Source organism: Anopheles bellator, chromosome 2 (genome assembly GCF_943735745.2).
Source record: "Anopheles bellator chromosome 2, idAnoBellAS_SP24_06.2, whole genome shotgun sequence".
NCBI classification, from domain to species: Eukaryota; Metazoa; Arthropoda; class Insecta; order Diptera; family Culicidae; genus Anopheles; species Anopheles bellator.
Genome location: NC_071286.1, coordinates 47,816,593 through 47,834,769, shown reverse-complemented (window position 1 = coordinate 47,834,769; position 18,177 = coordinate 47,816,593). Strand labels below are relative to the sequence as shown.

Here is an 18,177-nt window from a genome sequence, read left to right as displayed (position 1 = left end):
ATAGTGCTGCATCTGGCAATGCTAGCAAATTGTCAACGTGCAGTTCCTGGTGTCAATCCAAATAATTATGTAAGTTTAAAAAACTGGCGCAATTTGTAAACTGCGCTAATAAATTACACCTTATGTTTGCTCATTCACAGCAACCACCGCCACAGCAGCAACATTATCAACCACCACCTCCTCAGTACCAGCAACAAGCCCCACAGCATCAGCAACAACATTATCAACAGCCTCCTCAACAGCAGCAACCGCCGCAACACCAGCAAATGCAACAGCAGCATCAGCAGCATCAGCAGCAATTTCAACAGCAGCCCCATGCGGACCAAGGCCCCCAGCAAGTTTTGCATACCGGCAATTTACAACAAGAGAAACAGTGAGAAATTTTTCTTCGTTCGAGACTATTGTGACGTGGCGTCGAATTTTGTTTCTATACCTCGCCCGATTTACATATTTTCAGACACATCGCAGAGCATATGGATGTCCCGATCGACACAAGCAAGATGAGCGAACAGGAGCTACAGTTCCATTACTTCAAAATGCACGACTCGGACAACAACAACAAGCTAGACGGATGTGAGCTGATAAAATCACTCATCCACTGGCACGGTAAGTTGTAAACCTTGGTCTAGCGCGTGTGGTTTTGTGTTTGTCTTTGTACGCATTTGCAGGCCATGGGCTCTAGCGCACATTGTTTGATCAAACAATATTTCACAACTCACGTGTAGCCATGTACAGTGGCATTTCATTAAGAGGGATGGAAGCATAGTTTTTTGCAATAGCGGAAATGGCACCAACTAATATTACCTCAGCTTAAGTTTCCCAAATTCAAAAATGTGCTGTTTCTTGTTGTGATACGTCGCAAAACATTGTTTTTGTTTAACATGGAAAATGGTTACGGTCTTCCGGGTCTGGTGTTTGCTACTATGTGTTTGTTATGCTTCATGTGCATGTTATGCGTCATTTGAAATGAGTCACGTATCGAATCGCGTGCAATCTCGACTATGTGGTGTTTAGCAAAACAATATCGAAGCTTCTGCATTCTTTCCCTCCGACATGAAAAGACACTGACTATGGTGGAACATGGAGAATGTAACAAAGCACATACAGCGCACGTTTGATCCTATCATGCGCTCTGATGAATGATAAAACTACGACATATTTTCCTACCATTCTTCAACATTCGCTTTCTTTTACGGCTGAACATAATCACCTCAAACATCAACTGTGCAGAACAAGGCAAGGCACAAGAAAACAGCGGCCAACCACAGCACGAGGAAAAAATATTTTCCAATGACGAACTATCAGCCCTGATCGATCCCATCCTCAACTCGGACGATCACAACCAGGACGGTTTCATCGACTACCCGGAATTTGTACACGCACAGCACAAAGCAGCCCAGCAGCAACAACAAGATCAACAAGCACAACAAGCTCATCCTTAAAGAACGCAATCTCCTGAACTATGCAATCAGTTATGCAGCGAATCGGAAAAGTTATAATAGACTGAACAAAGACTAAACGAGCTTTCAAAGCACCGCAACGATTGGACGAAGTAAAAAGGCATTTGGCAGCAATCCTTTCAGAGTCATTATTTGGCATACAAAATTTTCTCGAAGCGAGATGTTTTATAATTCATATTTATCTTGTAATAATTCATTTATTTATCAATATGTCTCTCATATTGAAGTCTCCCTAATTTCGCACAAAATTCGACAGTATTAGCATTCCGATCCTTCTTATGATTGGGGAACAACAACTGCCCTGTAGTATACGGCTTTCATCATCCTCCAAATATTCCGTAGCATATTCCAACATTCATAAAAAAAACTCGTGTCCCCCCGTGTCACATACAATTCACTCTTGCTACTCACATGCTATGATCACTGGGTTTCATTCCAAGCACACTTTGAAAGTTGCCAAAGTAGTATTTGAACGGTGGTTATCGATATCTCAAAGAATGAAAGGTCTTTTGTAATGTATGATGTATGTAAATGTTGGTGTTTTTGTTTCGCGTAGGCTTTTTTGTTTTCTAATTTGAAAATTATATAAATATACACCGGCTGGTACATCAGTACCAGCAAATCATTTTCCTACCCGTTTAATTGTGGGAACTTCGAAGCAGCTCATTAAGCATTCTCATCCGCGTCAGGTGATGTTTACTATTATGTGTCCAAAAATTTCCATTTTTCGACCTAATGAAGAAAATCACTCTTTTATTTGGTCCATTAAATCATGGCATCACGCACCTGCAGCTGACGATACAGCGGTCCCAAGTACTCCTCCGACACCTGAATATACTGACCAACAGTTGGAAGATATCGTTGATTCAGTACTACGGATGATGGACATTAACGGTGATGGATATGTTGACTATACTGAGTACCGTTTGTCGGGTGTTGAAGCAAACCGTCGTGATGATTTCCCCGATAATCCCTAAATTGCAATTCGGGATAAAAATGTGTAAAAAAGCAAAAGGTAGATGAGTAGATGTTTTTTTTCCAACTGCAGGGTGGTGGTTATTATTATACTGCACTTTTTGCTTGTTTGTTGCCTTTTTGTGACCGTTCGATAATGTTTTGTGGGGTTTTGTTTTAATTGGAAACACGGTAAAATGTTTACAGTAACCGTAATAATTTTCTCGTCCAGAGAAAGATAGTGGCAATGGCGAACATCACCACGAACCCGTCCCTTATACTGACGAGCAGCTATCAGGAATCGTAGACGCCGTCATGAAAAATATGGATACCAACGATGATGGTGTTGTAGATTGGGCTGAGTATGCCCTATCAAATCGACGTTAAATGTATATTATATAATTGACTATTTGATTCCCTCAGTTTAATGCACGGACAGTGAGTTCATCAATACTGATACACATAAGTTCTTGTTTGCATTTACTAGAGTATGTATTTGCATTGGGTTCTTTACTAATAAAATTTAGCAGAAACCTTAAGCATGCATTCTTTTTTGTCGTGATACTTCGTCAGCGAGTAGGTGTAGAAACTAAAACAGACGCATTGTAAATTCGTATGAGATACTTCTATTTCGATGCTGGTTTTTACCGCTTACAGACAACAAGGAAGACCATCCAGACAGTCACGAAGAAGGATCTGCCAGTAGCAATGATGATGCACAACCTTACAACGATGAAACTTTACAATCTCTAGTCGATCCGATACTGGAAATGATGGACAAGGATCAAGATGGATATATAACTTACACAGAGTACCGGCAAACCGAAGCAGCTCAAGCTCTTTAATAGATTGTTACACCAGTTTGGGGATACGTTAATAAAGTCTCATGTACAATTGTTGAACACAACGAAGGCACCGCATACTTTGATGATATTCTAAGGAGAAACCTTCTAACTTGGATGTTGTAAGGAACATATTTTAATGTGCTATTTTCAGATAATATTGTGCTTGAATTCGTCTCTACTTTTAACATCAGTATGAACCCAACTTAGTCTACTATCCATATTTATCCCTAAAAGTTCCTGCGTTTTCGTTACATCCGTTGCTTGGGTCATCAAGGACGTCTCTACAGATATCTCTAATCTGAGACATAAATACGACATTATTCTAAAAATAAAATAATAATTTGAGCCGACAAACAATGTCCATTCATCACAATTGCTATTCTTTCAGCCAGATGGGTATTTTCATTAAAATGCAATAAAACGACATTATTAACGTTTTACTAAAGAACAGTATTTTTTATAAAATCATTGATACATAAAAATTTAGTAAGGTAACGCCACATAGAAGGTAGCATTGATACAAGACCCATTACCCCGCCAGATTCCGCGATAGGCATGACAATTCGTCGCGTGAAAATAAACTAAAGACGGCGGAATCAGCACCGTTTCTTTTCTACGCCCTGGCCACTAGTTAAAACCTCATTACGACAAATATAGCACATTCTAAGAAAAAAGGTGCTCGTGTCGTCTGAACACCGGCTTTAACATAAACAATTGGCAATTCAAAGATGACGAATGTAACTGTGTCGGTTGTGGAAAAAACCGCACATGCCGCTGCATAAAGCAAATAACAGAAACAGCCGTATCCGTACAACACTGGTAACGCTGAACTGTTGAATGATCGTAGTGCGCTTCACTGCAAAGGAAATATAAACTAAAGAACTAGAATAAATATTAGAAAAGGAAAACGCGTGCGCACGAAAGACCCAGGCTGACCATCATCAGCTGTTTTTCCGCAGTAAGGGTGTTATGTCTGATTCGAGAATTGCTATGAATTTGCAACATCGTATCGCATTTCTGTGCTTAAACATTAGTTGTGCATGTAACTGACTGAAAATTGTAAAGGTTTGTTGTTTTTCTCAAGGAACGGGTTTCGCCGGCCGGATTTACAAGCTTTATTATAAATAGTAATAATTTTATTAAAATGAGGTTAAGATTTAAAATATGTTTACATTACAAACTGTGCCATTTTTATGTAACTTAAAATCACGGTTGTCACGTTGGAGCGATTCCTTATTTATTGTTAACACCACTTCCTAGCGATGCGCAGAGACTTCTATCGCCGTATCGAAAGTTAATAAATCGTCGCAGGTGCTGGTTTTGCTGTGCCGATCTTTTTGATTTGCTTCCTGCTTGAGATTGCTGCGACACGCCACACCAAAACTTCGGATATCCTGCCAAGGATACCAATTTCGCTGCCGAACTGTACTCGGCTCCTGAGGCTATGTTGATGCCGAACAGCCGACCTGCACCAGCTTCGTGATCATCGCATCGGGCCACGATAGCGCGTGATTCTCATGTTTATTTCTCGTTGTTCTCCCACGGTAGCGACAGTAGACGACCGGATTTCGTAGAGACTCGACCTGCGGCTCATTCAATGGCAGGACTTGTGACAGAGTCGGAGTCCGGATTCGTAGACGGCTGAAGCCCCGCTGTCTCCGTTATGCCAGGGTTTACATGGCGTGTGTGCAAGTACTCCCAGGCACAATAGAAACAGGAGCTGAGTACCTTCTTTAAGTCAACCATCGTGTCCATTAAGAAGTGCATATCAATCATCATCGATCCAGAAGAAAAGGCGAACAATCGACAGCATGCAATACCTGGTACGATTCGTGTGTTGGTGTGCGTGGTAAAGGTAGCCAAGTGGAAAACTGTTAATACATTCCACCAACCAGCAGGATGCAAGGTACTTATGACATTTCCGCCTCGACACCGTTGCATTGCCGATGGGTAGCATATTTTTATACCTTATGTCGCTGGGCCGATGCCACCACCACCGACGAGGACAAAAAAGGGTAAACCCGGCAAACGAAGTGTCGTGAATGTGGAAAAAAGTTCGATACGCAGAAAACGAGCGACAACGCAAACGTCAAAAGTAGGGGAGCGCTGGGTGGAAAAGCGGTTGCTCTCTCCCGGCGGCAGCACCCAAGAGTGTTCGGACCTTCTAAGAGTGTGCGTGGTATGGTTCTGCGTTATCCCTTTCGAACACACTTTGGTCCCGAAATCTCGCTGCGTATGCGGCGGGCGATGACCATCCGGCTGTGAGAAGAGATCGTCTCGTCGTCGTACAATCGGATGTTCTTGTGTATACAGTTACACTCCTCCCAGTGCTCGTAACCCACTCTATTCGGGAGCGTGATTCCAAGGAATTGTGTGAGAAGCGTTGATCTTACTGCTCGGAACCACGTGCCAGGCTATCATCGCAGTTTGCCGATAGCCAGTGTAAACGTGTGGCCAAACTGCTTCCAAGATTCAGCTACTTTGATGTTCTGGGAACCTTTTACGGTAGGAAACGGAAGTAGTGAACCACCGGTTTTCATATTAGTTAGCTGCACCAATAGTTTCGTTACGAACCATTGAATGAAACCTAATCATTCATCGCAGAGTACGGCACAGTGATTCGTAGTGATAAAGGTACCAATAACACCTGTACAAAAGAGGAAAAGAATACTATTTTCAAAGGCTTTACAGAATCTGGCTACACGCACCGAAGAGGTAAGAAATTGGCTTTTAAAAAACTGCTCATAAATAAAATTCGAATAGCTTTTTGCTGCTCTTTTTTATTGCGCTTTTTGTGTATTTCAGCAATATCATTGTATTGTATTGGTTTCGATTTCAGTTCTTCCCTCAAACCACCGTGGTTCATTTTCGTTGCCGACCGTCGGGATTCAGATTGCGGGGGCTTTTCTTTCCGGTCGTGTTGAAAATATCTAATTTTCACATCGCTTTATTGTTATTTTTAGGCCATTCTTTTGAGCGTCGCTGGTTTCGTGTAACTGAAGTCGAGTTGTTGAATGGCAAATGTTTCATCAACTCACAGCTAATGCAATGCAATCTGTTTTCATAGGCTTTATTGCTAACAATCCGAAAACGATTGGCTATAGCGTCGTAGCCACATATGCCGTCAAATCTGGCTTTCAATGTAAACACACATAATTTACACTTAAACTGTAGTTGCTGTTCACTCACATGGAATTTCATTTACTCGCACGTTGCAATATCCGGAAATTTGGCCCAAGGGTCAGAGTAACAAGTTTAATACAATTTGGTAAACCGTGTTTGGTTGGCTTCATGCAAGCACAGTTCAAAGCGGTTGGCAGAAAAAACTTTTGCTTAACAAGTATTTTACGATACACTCACTATCGCCATGTCGTTGGGAAGAATATTCGATAAATGGCGTACTTCTAGAACTTTGAGGCGTCCTAATTGGTATACGTTTCACATGATATCTTGGGGTTTGGCTGGGAGTATTATTTTTTTCTGTCGGGATTATATTTTACTTTTAACTTTTTTTTTACTGCTTTGGAAACAGGAACAGTTATCCCACTATTTTTACCATTCTTGCTAAGCTAGTGTAAACACGTTCTGTATTTCATCGCCATATGACATCACTATACAACCACTTAAAGTATTGCTCATCTGTGAAAATTAGTTAAAAGCCAAAATTTAGTAATGAAATATCAGTAATGGGCAATCAACGTACATAGTTAAAATAAGCGGACAGTAAAGAGTAGAATTAATTAACGCAAAAGTTTTGTTGCTAGGAAAACGGTCGTAACATTTTTTTTTATCTCTGGAACTTATGGTACATCACGTATTTTTACACGCTCGATATTCTTATCTTACAAAATTCTTAAAAATGTTGTAACTGTACAAGTTTGTTGTCCACAATATCGTATTACCTTCTAACGATTTTCAGACGATGTGGCAAAAGTCTCATGAGCCTCACAAATCATCGTCACGCGTTTATTCTTAACTACTGCAGTCAAGCGGATCTTGGTACAGTTCTTCGGTGAACCAACTACTGGATAAAATTGCAGTTGCAATGATAGCAATGCGATGGTTGCACAATTTTTAGCTCAATGAATTACGGAGAATTCCCGCCACGTGAAACCACGAACAGTGACAGTCTTGAAGTGGGCGACAGAAACATGGGATTTAAAACGAATCTAATTCAATGGTCTACGGAAGTCTCTATGGTATTTGACATTTTGCTGACAAGTGCAAATGTGCGACCTGCACGTTCAATATATTTTTCCCTTGTTCACCACGGAAATCCACTTGAGAAAACCTCTTAATTTCATCGCTCGTCTTGCCACGACAAGAAAGAAAAATCATTGATATTGACCAAGTGCGCGATACACGTAAGATGGCTAAACTCAATGCAGCCGCTGGTAAACATTTCTAGGAAACGACGTCAGTCGTATTCCTCGGAGTGCTTCTACAAGTTTTCTTTTGTCAGCAATTGCGTGGTTGCTTTCGCTCAACTAATTCACTTACTCCATAAGAAAGTCAAAAACGGTTCCTTGACCTGCCGGTGTAAAACGCATATGCAAGACATTGCTCCTGTGTGTCGTGTACTTGTTTTTCAATAGTTCTGTTATACACTCTTCACGGGTTTGTATTTTCCATTCAAGTGGGATTATGTTCAAGTGCCAAGATTTAGTAGAATGCACTCGAAACATGTGTCATTACAATGAACCTTGGAAAAGTAGTAAAATAATGTGTGTAAATTTACTATTCTTTGTTTAGAACACGGCTTCCAAGCACTTCTCAATTCGCCTCTTCCAAATGTTACACATGGTCCGTGGCGTATTTTCAAGATCATTACTAGCTGCTAACGAATCACTTCCTTAACATGCAAAGCAAATTTCCGGTATGGTTTATTGGTCCTAAGGCGTGAGAGTTAGAGCTCCATCACGAATGCAAAGCCGTTCATTGATTTTTTTTAATATTACGCCAGTGCATGGGGGCATACGGAACGCTAAACCTGTCATAACATGTCGCAATTGAGCATAGCTCTGGTTACCTTGCATAGGTAATTGTTTCCAAGCAATTGTTTTGAACATGAACGTTGAACGTAAAATATCTCATTTATTGGCAGTACTGAACCACGAACAAATTAGTTCGTGAAACGCAAACTATTTTTCTTTTTCTTGTTTCCCAACTATATTTGTAATGTCTATGCAACTATGTCACATTGTCATACTATACATATCTAAACATTTTTCTTGTAACTTGTAACTGTTTTCTTGTTTTTCTTGCAATGATTAAGATTCGTATCATTACTTTTTAATGCAATGACTGTACTAGGCATTTTAAAATTCTTGCATAAATTCCATTGAATATTGAAGAAATTGTTGCGAAAGAAAAGAAATAATGTAGAGGAAAAAGTAATCTATTATTTTCTCGCTAGATGGCTTTACTGATCGATATTTCGTAAAGTATCGTTCGTATAGTTTCGAGTTTATTCTCGTTTCAAAGCTGACAGTTCCCACTTATGAAATAGTGAAAGCTGTTTTTTGTTTGTTCCATTCGTTTGTGAATCACAGGATGTTAACAATAGAAATGAAAAAAGGGGGAAAGCGATACATTTTACAGTTTTTCTTTGATAAAGGCGAATATTAAAGCTAGGCCGCTGAAATCAGGCATGGTGTTTTTGGTGCCGGATGCTCAGACTAATATTTGGCCCCGTATGCGTGGAGGAATAATGGCGAAGCCGCGATAACAGCGAGTTGAACGCAATGTACGACGAATGTATTGTCGTGCAGCGTATACGCCTCGTCAAGCTTCGGTAGGCTGGTCATGTCATGAGAATGGCGGACGATGAACCAGCCCGCAAAGTCTTCTTAGAACAACCAGAGGGACAGAAGGAGCTTGTAGGCCTCGCTTGAGATGGCAGGAATGTCGAAAATGCCGATACAATCACAGAAATAATAAAAGTCGATCAAAGTTGACTCAACCGGCCATGGTGTCGATTCCCGATACCGGCGGGACAGGGGTTGGCGCGGGGCTAAAAACCCCGCCCGTAAAATCAAACTGTTACGGATAGCACCAGAGGTATTAACAATGTCTCTAGTTGCAAACCAAGACCGCACAGCGGTTGTAGCGCCAAAGAGAAGAAAGAGAGAGAGAATCAAAGTTGACCAGCATGTTAGTTATCATAGTATCGCCCGGAGGCTAAAGAGTAACCACCAAGAAAACAGTTTTAAGTCATTTGCGCAAAGCTCGATGTTTAGGTACCACACCAACCAACACAAAAAACGTAGTAGATCGAATCTGACGTACTTAATGATATTTATCTTTCATTACGTGATAGGATACTATTCATTCTACATGTGCCTATGTTAGATCTTCTGGGAGCTCCCAGTAGAAACTATAGTTCACACGAAATATTTTGTTGATCACATTTTTACGGTTAGCACAGCCTTAACTACATAAAACTAATGCTTAACCATATTCTCACCAAATTTGTTTTGATGAGACGTATACCAGTGTTTGCTACTCATTAAAACGTACACCAGTGATTGCACTCAAACGATTCTATGATAAATTTCAACATCATCCAAAAACTTTTCAAATTAATCCTAACCAGGAAATGTCAGATTTTATACCTATGTTTAGAATTTTGGATTTTAAAATCTCTTTCTTTCTATTTATTTATACGTCTGCCTATCTATTGATACTTACTATTACTGAAATCACTGCTACTGTTTCTACCGTTGTTAACTTGATTTGAAATCTTTTAACTCATTCGCAGATGATAGCTAGTACCGAAAGGAATGCAGGCACAACGTGTACTTCTGATACTCTAGAACACACTCGAATCTCGTCCTAGCGCACATTTTTGTAGTGAAAAACCTGAATAAATGTAGAGCCAATTTCTACACAAAGACAAGCGATATCGTGCATGTGCATTCCACACTTCCTCATAGAGCTAGTGGTCGGTAAGCAAATCCACTGATTTCTACATCAACGACAGCAGGTCCTTGCCAAATAAAATGGAACGAAAGTTGCTGTATGCATTTCGAGGATGGATTGCGTTCGTTGCATTCATGGACCTGGGCACGGCCTTTCGTTGCTACATTGAACGTCGGAGCTTTCTTGGGGACCATTCGGAAACACAATTTATAGAAGGTAATATTTGCCAGAGAAAAAGATGGGAAAATGGCAATGTTGACTAATATTTTAATTTTTTTCATGTTTTTTTCAACGGGACAAAAATGCTGTAGGAGACTATACAATTTCTAGGATATTGGGAATTTACTGCATTCTGAAAGCCGTTGCCTTAGTTCATTGCACGCTATACATACACTACAAACCGTAAGTAAGCCAATCGTCTCATGTATTCAAATAAAAGGCGACAAACTTTCAAAGTACATAAGGTGTTAATGTGTTACAAAAAAATTAATATGGTGTTTGTTCTACGTACCTACCGTCGCAACACTTGTTCTCTCCAGAGTCGTCAGCATGGGCGGCTGTTCACTGGCGATTACTATGATGCTCTACATTACCGAGGCCTTGTACTTCCGCTCTACAACGCTTAATTTTTACGTTATTTTTCCGTGCGTTCTAAACTGTAAGTATAAAAACCTTATTTACTAAATATTTCATCGTCTATGGTGTAGCTTTTCAGAAATATCAAATTCCAAAAGTTCCAAACAAACAAACAGAACGTGAAGATTCTATTCATCAACGGTTTTTTTTGTTCTCATCAATCCAGCGATAACACTGATGGGATTGCTGTATATTCCTCGGAAGCTGCGACTTTGGGAACATCGAAACGGTTCCGATAACGATGATGAAAACTCACAGTTACTCAAGCAAATGGGTGGCTTTAAGAAGAGGCGGACACATAAGAACAAGACACCGTGAACGTTGTGAATAATTAAATGGTAGTAAAACACGTTCTTGTACTATTCAAGCCTCATTAATATTTTGCTTAAAATTATGTCCACCTCCGTCAATTGTTTGTTCTACAAAAAGTTGGTGCCACAAGAAATAAGTACCACTATCCCTAGACATGTTAGTCATATCAAAAAGTAGTTTTTACATTCCCACCCCACCATCTTGAAAAAATCACGGTAGTAAAAATTTGAAGATTTCGCGCAGTTGTCGAAATAAATTCCTCATAAAACACTTTTCAAAGAGTACCACCTACGCCACTTCCTTTTCAATCTACAGGTAAAACTACGTCATTTGATAACATATTTTCTGCGACAAAGATTCGGATACTAAGATAAGATCAGTCCAGTATTGTCCAACACCATCATGTATCCCGTATCAGGTTCACTTTATTGCATGAGCTCAAAAGCTCAATGAAGGGAGAACTAGTTCGGTGGAGACCGTCGGTAACAAATAACATACGATACACTTAATACTTAAGCATATTTTTCTATATATTCTACCGATCGTTTTATTAAGGTGCGCCGCACGGCTCACCCACACGTAGCAGTTAACTGAGAGTATAAGGAGAGTGCTGCAAAGATAATTGCTAATGTTTTTGATAATTAAGAAAACACAATGTGAATGCAACAGCTTTAATACACTTATAACTTGATTAACCCAGATAATATTAATAATATTCAGCAAACTAGTGCACCAAGCCAGAAAATATAGCGAAAAAGACAAAAAAGTGTCACTGCATGTTTCATGTTGTCTGTTGGAAGATAACTTGAAAATCAAATAGTCGCGAAAACCCTTACTCACGTAATGCGTTTCGTGCCATTCAAAACAATGTGGGTGAATAATAAATTGATAAAAATTATTCCCATTTAAAACATGTAATCACGAAACACAACTTTTCAGAATTATGAGAATAAGTTATGCTGTTGAACGTTGCGTTTACGTCACGCGAGCAACAGTTTGTAGGGCATAGATATTTACTGTCGGCATAGTTATAAAACGTTGCCTTATTCAAAATACAAAGCAAAACTGTCACTGGAAGAAAATAAGTCACGATGCAAAAATAAAGCATCGATTCAAACACTCGAAAAGAGTGTAAAGTTGATACGAGGTTTTCAGTTTAGCGAAAAAATAATTTTTTTCTAGACATATGATAATCCAACAGAAATTTAAACTAGGTTACTTAAAAACTACTGTTTTAAGCTGTTGTGTGATTTAACATCCAACGGTATGTCGACATGTTTAGGGCTAAGACTAATTAAATTACGACCAGACTATTTGAGACTATTTTAGTAACTAACCTTCAACACCAAACCTAACGCTAAATCTAAACTGCGAAAAACGTGCAATAAGCATATTTTTGTACACAATGAAGGAAGTGCCGTAAACGTGGTCGAATCAGACTTTTAAATTGTATTGCTAAGATTTAAAGATTAGGCGAAACAATTCTTAAGTGTTACTATGAGTGGTCGATCGGACCCGTAAATTTAGTAGCTAGTAAAATTTCACAAACTATCTCCACAATCAGTTCACTATAAATCATATTATGTTTGCACATTTTTTATGAATTGTATGTCCTACCTACTATCGTTTAAACAAGGTTGGTTGAATTGTTTCATACTTAGTTTGGAGGCCTGTTTTTTGCTGTACGGTAATTGCTAACAAAAAGACTACCAAAAACGAACTTGAAAAATAAACTTTTCCAACCAACTCCACGTAAAATCTGTAGTGAATGTGCAACAGTAGAAAACACGATGTTTAGTTAGCTGATTTAACCCTGGCTTCACGATCGATGACTATTCACTATTCGTACACGATTCGAGCATTGCTCACCATGGGTCTCTAACTAATCATTAGTTTACACCTACAGTGGAAAGCAAACAGAAGTTTAGTTCAGGAACACAAAAGATTTTACGAAATACGACGGGGCAAATGATAGTTTTGCTGCATTTAGGGATCATTGATATAAAACAAAAATTTCAACCAAACATATTTAGAACAAGCTCAATTCCAACTACGCGAAAACATGTCTAGTATTGCAAGACATCCTGGTTTAGTAGGTACGCGTCTTTTTGCTTTCCACTGTACAAAATGAGTATTCGGACCTCGATTGGCATAATGCTTATCTTAGCACTGAGTGCCAAAGATATTTGAATGTTATGAAATATGGAATGCAAAGTGTTGCAATATGCTCATGTGATATTCACGGGGTATAACAAAACTATGCCAATTTGTAGTTTCTTTTAATTTATGTTTGCCTCAAGCGGTTTTTTAACCTTAGAGGAACGGACCGGACCGTATTTATTGTCTCAAGCGGTTGTACTACTACAAAAAATGCTTTAAATATTCAAGATCTACGCGTAACACTAGTAAATTAGAAGATAGTAAGAAGCCAAACCAAGCCAATAGCCAAGAAGAATATCGAAACAATTTGTCAGAATGAATTAGGATTATCGATGATTGCAATAACGTGATAAGGTGGGCATGACCTCAGATCCTTTGCATTTAGCAACATAGTACGATCAGTAGTAGTCTGGAACTGGCGCACAAGCTACACGCACGAAATCAGTGTAACGTACATGCCCATTCCCTGACACGTTTGCCTCACGGAATATGTTGTCCACCTAATCGTGCACAAAAAAATCAATAATATCAGCTAAATAGCTTAAAATTTTCATGATAAATCAGCGATAAGATAGACTAATCACTAACGCTTACCTCACGGTACGATAGCCCTTCCCCCCAATTTTGCAATAGATGTCGCAGCTGACGGGCCGGAATGGTGCCGCGACCACCTTTGTCTCCCGCTTTGAAAGCCTGTACCACTTCGTCGGGGAGATTTTCAACACGCGAATGTTGATGCATGACTTCCAGAAAATCGGCGAAACTCATTCGACCATTCTTCTTCTTCAGATACTGGGTCAACTCTTGCATCGTTGGAGACAGTCCCAGCGATCGCATAATTACCGTTAGCTCATCCAGAGTAGTAATGTGACCAGAACGTGCGAAGAGGTAAAAACATTCACGAAATTCTGCAATGAGTTTACGAATAATAAGCGAAAGTCACTAAAAAAACAGTGGTTTTTACCCTACAGCTTGTTCCCTACCCTACCCTACGTACCAGTCACGTCTTGTTCTTTGAAATAGCGGGCCTGAAAGAAATCCCTAATTTAATTTGTAATTTTGTAATTTTAATACAAACACAAACCATAGTTTTAATATGCTTTCGTCAGTTCTTCTAGTTTCGTTCACACACTTGTTGCTTCACTGCCCAGTCTTTTTTTTTTGTCTGCCATTCTGTCATAGCAAAATCGATACTGCGGCGCCAGACGAAGCGCAACGTAACGATTTTGGCATTTCAGATTAATGCCAAACTGCTGCGTTGCTGTCAAAACATTTATGTGTCGGCCGACCGCAAAAACTCGTTAGCAAACCCTTTTTTTACAAACAGAGGATAACATAAGTTCTTATTTGCTGGTATAGCAACAAAATCTAAAAAAACAGAAAAAATATTCAGAAATCAATTTATTTCTCTTCTATTTCTGTTTTCTCGGACCGAAAACACGAATATAAACACGTTTGACATTTCGTTTTTATATTATTGCCACACGAAGCGCAAACGAAATGACGTTTTTGCGGTTCGAATTGCGCTTCGTCTGGCGCCCCAGATATGGTGTGCTCGATGAAACTCGATGAAAACTCGATGAAAACTCGATGAAACAAAATAACAATGATGAACGTCAAATTTCAATACCGCGTGAACGTGAACGATTCTTCATCCTTTTATTTCTGTTTGTTTCGGATTCCTTTTTGAGTTTTCGTTCAGCGTTTTGCAGTGGAAAATAACCATGTTGTCCCGTAAGAGTAAGGATAAGTCCATCAAGGAAGGTGTAGTGGGTAAATATGTGAAAAAAGATACACCTCCAGAAATTCCAAGTAAGTGTGAGAAGTCCTAGTTGGACTATGTGTTTGGAACGCACTTCAACTTCTGCTTTTTCATACTCTCATTTCTAGTAATCAACGTATGGACAGCAGAGCAAAGCAAAAGTAAATTGGCCAAAGCTCGCCGAAGCTCCCAACAGCTCGTTTCGAACGCTGGGCAACCACCTGGAATGCAAACGAACGCCAATAATAATATTCCAAACTTGCAAAAATTTGGAAACTCTAAGGTATTGACAAAGGTAGGCGGGCTTGGACATGAAGGAAAATACACACCCAGTAGCAATGTTCCGAACTTGGCTCATAAGTTTGTTAATCTGAGCCTGAACAACGAGCAACCGAACGTTCTCGGATCGGCTAATGGATGCCTGCAAGGACAGTCAGGACTGCCGCCTTTAATGTTAAAAAGTGCCCCAATGGACATGAACAGTGGCGCGGTTATGGCGACGGATGCACGAAACAATAATAGCCATGGAAACTACGTGGACATCGACACTATTGATCAAATACTGATGCAACAAACAGATGTGTCCGCTACTGCTGGTCAGTATCGACTACATCAGCAGCAACAACAGCAACAACAACAGGAACAACAGCAGCAACAACAACAACATATTCATCAGCAGTATCTCACTCATTTTGAGAGAAAATACTCTTACAATCAGATTCATAATGGTAACGCCCATCGAAATGGCTTCGAAAACTACGGGAATTTGCTCCGCAATGGTAGTCCCGGAGCTGCCCCTAGCATGGCAAACGACCCAACCATTTTCATCCGCCAGTTCTCCGCGCGGCAAGCGATGCAACCTCCACAACAACCACAATCACAACCATCACAGTCGCAGCAAGCGAACTCGCAAACTTTGGCCCAACAACAGCCAGTGCCAACCGATCGTCACTATCCGATTTATGAAAATCAATCTCAGCTCGTACGGTCGGAATCGCCGATATACAGTAACACAAACTCTTGCACCATTTACCAGAACTACAACAGCAACAATTCATCGCACCAGTCGCTGTATTCAAATGTTTGTATCGGCAACCAACAGGCGAATTCAAGCGGTACGTCTAACTACCTTGCCTTGACACAACCGCAAACTTCGTCGCAACCATTGTATTCAAATGTGATTATTGGTACAAGTGAAGCGAACGGCATCACCTATGGCGAGGTAGTGCTGCATAGTGCAAGACATGGCGTGGGAGGTGGTGCTCAACGAGGCATTGGGCAGACAAATGGTGGCACCACACCAGGGGGTGAGAACGGAGAAGAAGAGCTGATGCTGCCTCCCGGCTGGTCCGTGGACTACACATTACGCGGAAGAAAATACTACATCGATCACAACACTAAAACCACTCACTGGGCTCATCCATTGGACAGGAAGGCATTACCAACTGGTTGGCAACGGATTGAAGCAAGTCAATATGGACCTTATTTCAAGTGAGTAAAACTTTGAAAAATAGCATCAACAAAACAACTCATCATCCTCTTCTCTATTACTATGGTAGCTATATCACGGGGCAAGGAGAGCAGACATTGCCATATTTAGCATCATGCTATCTTACGCACGCGACTCCAGTTGAGATTCCTCGCCCTTTAGTGCAGCACTTTTCTCGTCACAATGCACTGGTGCCCGCTAATCCGTACAATACCGAAAAAGTTCCTGAATGGCTGTTTCTTTATGCCAAATGTAAGCAACAGGCTAAGACCCATTTACATTTGAAAAATAACATTTTCCTCTCATTTCCAGCGTCTTCTGAAAAAGATCACATTATTAAGTGGGATATGTTCCAACTACAGCAGTTGGAAGATTTTCTCGGTATGATGAAAAAGTTATACCGGCAGGAATGTAATATTATTGTGGCAAAGTATGAAGTGATTAGGTAAGAAAAACTACCAAACGCTCGCCCAATGTTTCTTGCACGGATTTAAAAAACCAATTGTTTGTGTTTGGATTTTATTTTTAGGATACAAATACACTCTCGCATGCAAGAGATTCGTCGAATGTGAACGGAAAAACGGTTTTGCTGCAGATACCATCTTGCTTGTTTAACAGAATGTGATATCAAACAGTTCCTTGTTTAACCATCTGCAGAGATAAACGGAACCTTCTTCTAATTTCGGAGCGGGTTCGCAGGATGTTTGCGAAAAATGCATTCTTTTTTCAAACGGAAGCTGCTGGTAACTCCACAAGGCTCGCATAATTTCATCAGCGTTAAGAATATGCTTAAGATTAAGAACCGTAAGAGCCTTACTGACAACCGAAGTGTTTTGCAACAAGGCGGAGTTATGGATAATAAAATACGAATGCATCATGAAAAAACGCTAAACTAACGAGCTTTATATTAACGAATATTGGAAATACAGCCTTGAAATCAGCGACGCGGGATGGAAACTAATCAAAGAAGCCCTTATTAATTTTCTTCTTTCGGAGACGAGTCTGTTGAACGGATTACTTCGAGCTCTTTCAGTTCGTACTCATCTGCCTTGGAAAGTCCGCTGAATTTGAGCACCTTTGCGTTTGGGAGATTTAACTGTTTAGCAAATCGGACGGCTTGCGGTACACGCGATTCTTCTTCCGTTTTGTAGCCATAAAACTTTGCCCAATCATTGCGCCCGGTGTAAACCATGTAGCAAACGCCTCCAAAGGCATTCCAGGCGACGATAGCGTAGAACAAACTTAATCGTTTCTTCCACAGATGTGCACGATCCAAAGGAATAGGATTTGTTCGACGCCGAATCAATCTACGTAGCCAACGTGGTTGCTGAAACAGAGGCATTACAAATTGCTTTTATTTCTTGTCGATTTCGATCTTTTATTTCTTGTATCAGAACGTTCTGACTTCAATCAAAACACAGCGTTTGACGTCCGTTGCGTAAGCCAGCTGTATAATTATGTACATTTGCATATAAGTTTTCAAAAACACTTCCAATTCATGCACGATCATGAGTGGATGAAAATTAAACCAACGTAAAACTGTAATTCATTTAATTTTGTTTATTGATTTGAAAAGGCCAAAACCAATTGCTCTGTTAGTTTGTGCGCTTTTAATTTTCTCTTTGGAATCAGCCAATG

The 18,177-nt window shown here is 40.0% G+C and overlaps 5 protein-coding genes across 8 annotated transcripts; 3 read left to right on the top strand and 2 right to left on the bottom strand.

The window, feature by feature from the left end:
- The first annotated feature begins 6 nt into the window (after positions 1-6).
- Positions 7-3,348, top strand: LOC131208989 (multiple coagulation factor deficiency protein 2 homolog). Of its 4 annotated transcripts, XM_058201944.1 has the most exons (5): positions 7-69; positions 141-373; positions 458-606; positions 2,253-2,475; positions 3,072-3,204. In XM_058201944.1, exons 1-4 carry the CDS (start codon positions 19-21, stop codon positions 2,435-2,437), a joined length of 618 nt encoding a protein of 205 aa, XP_058057927.1. In that variant the 5' UTR covers positions 7-18; the 3' UTR covers positions 2,438-2,475; positions 3,072-3,204. The 4 variants fall into 4 exon arrangements, with proteins under 4 accessions (XP_058057927.1, XP_058057926.1, XP_058057928.1 ...); XM_058201943.1 differs by lacking the exon at positions 2,253-2,475 and having other exon boundaries at positions 3,072-3,348; XM_058201945.1 differs by lacking the exons at positions 2,253-2,475; positions 3,072-3,204 and adding an exon at positions 2,647-2,977.
- Positions 3,349-5,592: 2,244 nt separating this feature from the next.
- On the top strand, positions 5,593-12,200 carry LOC131212415 (uncharacterized). The gene is made up of 5 exons (XM_058206274.1): positions 5,593-5,974; positions 10,020-10,396; positions 10,492-10,582; positions 10,720-10,838; positions 10,983-12,200. The coding sequence occupies exons 2-5, from the start codon at positions 10,261-10,263 to the stop codon at positions 11,132-11,134; spliced, it is 498 nt and encodes a 165-aa protein (XP_058062257.1). The 5' UTR covers positions 5,593-5,974; positions 10,020-10,260; the 3' UTR covers positions 11,135-12,200.
- LOC131212416 (calmodulin) lies at positions 11,547-14,560 on the bottom strand. The gene is made up of 4 exons (XM_058206275.1): positions 14,373-14,560; positions 14,286-14,316; positions 13,883-14,196; positions 11,547-13,788 (listed from the first exon to the last, which is right to left on the bottom strand). Exons 1-4 carry the CDS (start codon positions 14,373-14,375, stop codon positions 13,687-13,689), a joined length of 450 nt encoding a protein of 149 aa, XP_058062258.1. The 5' UTR covers positions 14,376-14,560; the 3' UTR covers positions 11,547-13,686.
- A 410-nt stretch (positions 14,561-14,970) lies between these two features.
- LOC131206865 (scaffold protein salvador) lies at positions 14,971-17,425 on the top strand. The gene is made up of 5 exons (XM_058199446.1): positions 14,971-15,100; positions 15,179-16,541; positions 16,610-16,791; positions 16,852-16,984; positions 17,069-17,425. Exons 1-5 carry the CDS (start codon positions 15,013-15,015, stop codon positions 17,109-17,111), a joined length of 1,809 nt encoding a protein of 602 aa, XP_058055429.1. The 5' UTR covers positions 14,971-15,012; the 3' UTR covers positions 17,112-17,425.
- Positions 17,414-17,953, bottom strand: LOC131206866 (uncharacterized). Its single transcript, XM_058199447.1, has one exon. It carries the CDS (start codon positions 17,879-17,881, stop codon positions 17,516-17,518), a length of 366 nt encoding a protein of 121 aa, XP_058055430.1. The 5' UTR covers positions 17,882-17,953; the 3' UTR covers positions 17,414-17,515.
- Between the last annotated feature and the right edge of the window lie 224 nt (positions 17,954-18,177).

Excerpts from the sequence above, each read along its gene's own strand:
- LOC131208989 (XM_058201942.1), top strand. The coding sequence starts at position 19 with ATGCTAGCAAATTGTCAACGTGCAGTTCCTGGTGTCAATCCAAATAAT. Across the intron at positions 70-140 it reads GTGTCAATCCAAATAATTAT|CAACCACCGCCACAGCAGCA; the intron begins GTAAGTTTAAAA and ends GCTCATTCACAG. Across the intron at positions 374-457 it reads AATTTACAACAAGAGAAACA|ACACATCGCAGAGCATATGG; the intron begins GTGAGAAATTTT and ends ACATATTTTCAG.
- LOC131212415 (XM_058206274.1), top strand. The coding sequence starts at position 10,261 with ATGGAACGAAAGTTGCTGTATGCATTTCGAGGATGGATTGCGTTCGTT. Across the intron at positions 10,397-10,491 it reads GGAAACACAATTTATAGAAG|GAGACTATACAATTTCTAGG; the intron begins GTAATATTTGCC and ends AAAATGCTGTAG. Across the intron at positions 10,839-10,982 it reads TTTTCCGTGCGTTCTAAACT|CGATAACACTGATGGGATTG; the intron begins GTAAGTATAAAA and ends TCATCAATCCAG.
- LOC131212416 (XM_058206275.1), bottom strand. Across the intron at positions 14,197-14,285 it reads CAAAGAACAAGACGTGACTG|AATTTCGTGAATGTTTTTAC; the intron begins GTACGTAGGGTA and ends AACTCATTGCAG. Across the intron at positions 13,789-13,882 it reads AAGGGCTATCGTACCGTGAG|GTGGACAACATATTCCGTGA; the intron begins GTAAGCGTTAGT and ends GTGCACGATTAG.
- LOC131206865 (XM_058199446.1), top strand. The coding sequence starts at position 15,013 with ATGTTGTCCCGTAAGAGTAAGGATAAGTCCATCAAGGAAGGTGTAGTG. Across the intron at positions 16,542-16,609 it reads CAATATGGACCTTATTTCAA|CTATATCACGGGGCAAGGAG; the intron begins GTGAGTAAAACT and ends TTACTATGGTAG. Across the intron at positions 16,985-17,068 it reads GCAAAGTATGAAGTGATTAG|GATACAAATACACTCTCGCA; the intron begins GTAAGAAAAACT and ends TTTTATTTTTAG.
- LOC131206866 (XM_058199447.1), bottom strand. The coding sequence starts at position 17,881 with ATGCCTCTGTTTCAGCAACCACGTTGGCTACGTAGATTGATTCGGCGT.